Source organism: Dermacentor variabilis, chromosome 7, assembly GCF_050947875.1.
Source record: "Dermacentor variabilis isolate Ectoservices chromosome 7, ASM5094787v1, whole genome shotgun sequence".
NCBI classification, from domain to species: Eukaryota; Metazoa; Arthropoda; class Arachnida; order Ixodida; family Ixodidae; genus Dermacentor; species Dermacentor variabilis.
This window is the reverse complement of record NC_134574.1, coordinates 65,638,133-65,644,132: the sequence shown is the minus strand read 5'-3', so window position 1 is coordinate 65,644,132 and position 6,000 is coordinate 65,638,133. Positions and strand designations below refer to the sequence as shown.

The following is a 6,000-nucleotide window of genomic DNA, read 5'->3' as shown; positions in this document are numbered from 1 at the left end:
ATCTTGTCAATGTATATTGTAGATGACAGCCAGGCGATTGTGTGTTCAGGGAGTAATTCTGTGCCGGTAGGCTCTTTGCTTCTGCTCCGACAGTTTTGCGATGAAACAGATGTTGGAATTCACAACATTGTGACGGAACACACAGAGGAGAAACAAACACAACGGAGCGCTACTTGCAACTATCGATTTATTCCCTTATTACAGGAATACGTACATGAATATATTAAAGGAGACGAACAGCAGAAACGCAAAAAAACATTGTCACATAAAGGACCACCCTGAAATACCAAGCTGGCTTTGTCACATGATTCGTCCGCTGCGCTCGACAATGCAATAAAAACAAAGAACGAGGGTACAACATTTCATATTACGGTGCAAGGAAATCAATTTATTTGCCACTAAGGGCAGCAGACGGCAGGCTTACGCACATATTTCCCATGCGCGCAATTTCGCTGACATCGATAATACTATACGAACACTCTGCTATACCAACACGCGCAATCTTCAACCTTAGCAAGTCTACATTGAAGACAACCTTTAAGCTGTCTAGTTTATGCGTTGTTACAGGACCAGACTAATCGAACAATCCTTCTTTTGGGCTCAGTTTATCGAAGGTGTTTCACTCAGAGTGCCTCTCGCAGGTGTCCACTTGTGCTGAACCGGTTCGAACTGCCATCTATCGGGATGGCCCACGTGGCTATCCGGCAGTCCACTCGTGCTCCACTGGAACGCGGGTACGTTTCCCCAAGTAGGTCCACTTATTGCGACGTACTCTAATGACGCTACCATATCTTGGTTTGCAACCTGCGGGAAGAAAAGCGGTAAGCTCAAACAAAATCCGCTTAAGGGCTCGGGATAAAGCAGGCTGGCACCGAGAAAGGCACACGCGGAAGACTAAATGCATGCAGACGAACAGCGAGAGTGAAGTGGTGGAAGGGGGGAGGGGGATCCTGTTCCTGAGAACCGTAATGCCACCGGTGCTCACAATATCGGTAGGCGCTGTGAAGAATATATGTAAAAAAAAAAGATCAGAATGCCACACGAGCACCCCTCTTCAACCATCTGAGCAAGGCAGGCCTTTTTTGGGGAGCTCCATAGCGGCGGTCGAAAACAATCATCCGAAACTAACGTTACATTCCGTATAAAAATTTGCATTTTCCACTGCAGGGCGAAGCACTGACTGTGAGAGCAAGGTTAACCGTTGCGCGTGAATTTGTCGGACGTTGTTCTAAGAATACGCGGGTCCGACTAACTCGGACGCGATTACATGGGTCCGGCAAACTCAAGCAAAGCAGACAATGAAACACGCGCGTGCAACCCGAGGTGCGTTTCCGCGTGCAAAAAGGCTCCATGCGGGTCAGGCTTTGCTCCCTAAAGAAGCGGTCCCCGCTTGCTTTTCATGGCACGTCAGCAATTGCTGGCCCATTCCTTGCAGCCACCGGAAACACCAAGCCCATCTCGGATAACGGTGCAGAGAACAGCCGATGCTGTTTGCCGATCGGTCGTCTGGGGTCGCTGAAATTGTGGCGCTATCACGGGGTTGTGTTTCTATTCAGCGGGATTTCTTCAGTTGCAAAAACTTCAGACAGCTATTTTTCAATGGGATCTACAACTTTCGTATTGCTAGTTTCTTGCTGTAGCGAATATTAAAAATTTACGCAAATATTTTTTTTCTACTAGCGAATTGACATTGCAAAAGGACAAAAAGAAATACTGCAGAGTAGGTGCCCGATCCGCCAAGACTCCTCAGTTCGTTTCAGACGACTAGTACACTACATCGTTTTTCAAAGCTTGGTTACCTTTAGCTGGGACACTCTGTATATAAGCGCAACCTTTGCTGTCAGGAACACAATCCCATTTCTCAGCCAAGACATAATACACCAAGTGTCTTATAGCCTCACAATACGGCAGATATATTGTCGTTTTCAAAGAATAAAATTGGATAGAAAGTTAATTTCTTATGGCACGGGAAAATACAACCATATTAGTCGAAAACTACCTTTTCAAACTAATGCGTTCGCGAAGCTCAATCCCATGACTTTTTCGACTGAATATTTATCTGAGCCTACTGGAGCCTACCGTTCAGCTTGACAAAGAAGTTATGCTTCACGATTTAAACGGAAAATGGGCGGTTTTTTCCAGAAGTTTGAATCCCAGATCGCGGTAGCAAGATCTAGCTCGCACTCGAAAATCTCGGGCAGTGTTCTAATTATAGGTGCGTCCAACATAATTACCCCGAAATAGGTTTTCTGTTTTCGTTTTCTGCAAAAAAGCAGAAAATAAATCTAGGAACTAAACTAAGACGAAGGCGACATACGCGGGTGCGCCAATATTTCTGGCACCCTTGAAAGGTTTGACACGCCGTGTAAGGCCTGTAATGAGATGACACAGGCGGAAATACGCTGCTCGTAAATAGCCGCACTGAATAATAATCAATCTATCCTTCAAGTTTTAGCGTTTATTCACAGTTCCCCATCGTTAGGACTAACTTCTCCGATGTGTGAGACAGGCAGCCGAGACCGTGATTTGTTTGGTCTACCGCCTTGAACACGCTACTAGTGAATTTTCGGTAAGCGCTGGAAGTTTTTATTCCTTCTCATTTTTTCCCCACACTACATTTAAGTATTGTTCAAGTTCGCCGGAAATGTATGGTACATCCCACCGCGTTCATGGCCGCATGCGTACGGGTGACTCCGAAACCACAATGTTGGAATCATTGAGAAATACTACGCTGTGTCACCTGCGCGCGTGCGATTCGGAAACTACGAGGCCGGAACCATTTAGAAATCGTTCTATGTTGAGTTACCCATCGCGATCACTAAAGCACTTCTATCGCGGAAAGTCAAGCACGTTTATAGACATGTAACATTTACGGAATGAGCTGCAGTAACTTCCGAAACGCGCTGCCTATTTCACCTACTGAGATGCCCCTTTCTGCTATCGAGGCGAGCGCATCGTGCGCGTTATTATAAGTCGAAACACGAATAGTAGTATGGGCTCTGTACCGCAGAGGAAAGAGAAAGGTAATTGTCGTGCGAAAGGAAGAAAAAATATCCTGTAAAAATTTGCAGTATCGCGCACATCATAAGAAAAAAACGTAGCGACAACAGTAGCAAATTTCACAGTACAGATCTTGGTCATGTAAAAAAAAAAGGTCGTCGTTCGCACCCATTTATTTCCTCTAGATTCTCACTCATATTTGTTTTCGCGCGTTTTTATTTGTACTCATGAAGATCACGAGCGCGCATTCGCAATTGCTAAATTACAAGTATTGCAAGTCAGGTGATAATAGGTACTTCAATAGATTCCCCACGCGAACTGTACAAACAATGCCTAACCGACAGCAGACGCATGCGCTGTGGATTGAAGGAGGCGACCTGTAGGTACCTTCCAACCATAGAGAAAGGCCGCCTTCTAAGGAAGCTTTTCTTACGCGCGGCTCAGCCCCACTCTTGCGGCCCGTCTCTCCACTCTGAGGATTTGCCCTTTGAGCGAACGTCTCTGCCTAGGCATCCATCTGACAATCAGCGACTCAGCCTTGAGCTGCGATTCAATATCAGTTCCACCTCGTTAGGAATAACTTTTCTGGTGTTTTAGACAGGCAGCCGAGACCGTGAGTTGTTCGGTGTACCGCCTTGAACACGCTACTAGTGAATTCCCGGTGCGCTGAAAGATTTTCTTCCTCCTCATTTTCTTTTTTTCCCACATATTTAAGTATTGTTTAAGCTCGCTGAATATGTATGATATATGCAGCCGCGTTCATAGCCGCATGCGTACGGGTGGTCCCGAAACCACAATGTTGGAACCAATGAGAAATACTACGCTGTTTCACATGCGCACGTGCGATTCCGAAACTACGACGCAGGAACCGTTTAGAAATCTTTCTATATTGAGTGACAAATCGAAAGAATTTTTAGGCGTGTAGGGCCCTGTACTTGTCGGTACTTGTCGGCGATAAGGTAGCCTCCCAGCCTGCGGGATTATCTGACTGAGCCATGGCGAAGGCTCGGTTGCCATAGTCGAAAGTTCGAATCCAGCTAAAAGTTCTTTTTTTTATATGGGATGGTGAGCTTGAAATTCACCTCCTCCAGTGCGCAACTTCTGCATGCTTGGAGTGGTGCCTGTCACCGGCAAAAGATGCCGAGAGTGACTGAGGCTATACTAATCCAGGCACAACCAAATTAGAATGGGCCCACAAAGCTTCAACAGGACACTCCCTCACCAGATCAGGAGTTGGCCTCCCTGTTGCACTGTTCGGCCATCCCCCAAATGGCTCACTAAATTACCCCATGGCCCTCAGTCCCCAGCAGTTGAGGAGCACCTGACCAATGCGGCGGTCAGACCTGTAACGCAGCAGAGGGTGCTAAGAGTCTCTGGATCCGGACAGGCCGCCAATTACAATTGACCCTTGCAATGTTTAACACCCGAACTCTCTCAAGTGAGGCTAGCTTAGCAGGACTCTTTGAGGAATTGACAGAGATTGTTTGGGATATCATCGGCCTTAGTCAGATCAAAAGAAGTAGTGAGGCTTATACATTTCTGAATAACGGACATGTCATCTGCTACAGAGGTCTCCAAGGTAAGAAGCAATACGGGGCAAGTTTCTTAATCCATAAGGACATAGCGGGCAAAATTGACGAGAGAGAGCGTAAACTTTATTTTCAAATCAATAGGAGTCGAGTCCGGCGTCTTTTTAGTGGGTCCGGGCACCCGCCGCGGACGCGGTCTCGAGACTTTGTCTCGAAGCGGCTTTCTCGCCTCGCTGGATGGCCCAGGCTTGTGCTGTCAGGTTCGAGCTGAGCGGTGCGGTGTACCAGCGCGAGCGGAGGCTGGCGGTGGAAGAGACGGAGGTGTTGGCAATGCCATGTTTGTTAAGTCCTAACACTACCATAACATGTGATTAAGTGTGGCAACTTCGCCACACGATGTGCATCTGTTTGTACTATACACGTCTATACATGGCGTGCATGAGTTTGAGGTTTCTGTAAGAATCCCTTTGTAATTGTTTTAAGTGTGCTGCTTGCGTCCTGTCTAACCTAGCGTGAGGGAATGGGTATACGCGTAGCAACTGGTAGTCTGTCGTGATGTCGTGGAATGTTGAATTAGCGATGAGAAGAGTGGAAAGTCAATATACTGTAGTAATGGGCGACTTCAATGCAGAAGTGGCAAAAAAGCAGGCTGGTGAACAAACAGTGGCAACTACCGCGTCGATGCTAGGAACGCTAGAGGTAAAATTCGCAGAAAGGAAGAAGCTTCGAATAATGAACACCTTTTACAGGAATCGTACCAACAGAAAATGGACCTGGAAAAGCCCGGACGGTGAAACAAGAAATGAAAGTGACTTCACACTTACTGCTGATCCCAGCATAGTGCGCAGTATGTTGAAGTGATAGGTAGGGTAAAGTGCAGTGATCATGGGATAGTTAGGGTGAAGATTCACCTAAATTTGAAGAGAAAAGAGCTGAATTGGTCAAGAAGAAACAGGTCAGTCTAGAGGCAGTAAGGGTAAAAGCAGACAAATTTTGGGTGGTACTTGCAAACAAATATGGAGCCTTAGAACAGAGAGATCTTGATGACATAGCTAAAGCATGAAACCGTAACTAGGTTGGCTTCAGAGGCTGCAATTGAAGTGGGAGGCAAGGCACCAAGGCAACAGGTAGGCAATCCCTCTGAAGTAACAAAGGTCCTATTAAAGAAACGAAAAAAAATGAAAGTGTCAAATTCAAGAGATAAGATAGAATTCGCGTAACTGTAAAAACTGATCAACAAAGCGAAAGTAAGTGAGATTCGAAACTATAACATGAGAAAGACTGACGAAGCCGTAAAAAATGGACGCAGCCTGAAATCAGTCAGAAAGAAACGTGGCAAAGGGCAAGCCAAGATGTATGCATTGAAAGATAAGCAGGTCAATATCATCAGCAATCTCGAAGATATAGTAAAAGCAGCAGAATGCTATACTGGCCTGTACAATCCCCAGATGAATCGGGATACCTCAATTAG

At 46.1% G+C, this 6,000-nt stretch overlaps 1 protein-coding gene across 1 annotated transcript in view; it reads right to left on the bottom strand.

Moving 5' to 3' along the window:
- Nucleotides 1-327: 327 nt before the first annotated feature.
- The window catches only part of LOC142588676 (putative phospholipase B-like 2), a 66,611-nt gene continuing 60,938 nt past the window's right edge, over nt 328-6,000 (bottom strand). The window contains exon 7 of the mRNA XM_075700498.1: nt 328-804. Coding sequence (XP_075556613.1) covers nt 601-804 — 204 coding nt within the window. The 3' untranslated portion in view covers nt 328-600. The remainder of the gene's footprint in view (nt 805-6,000) is intronic.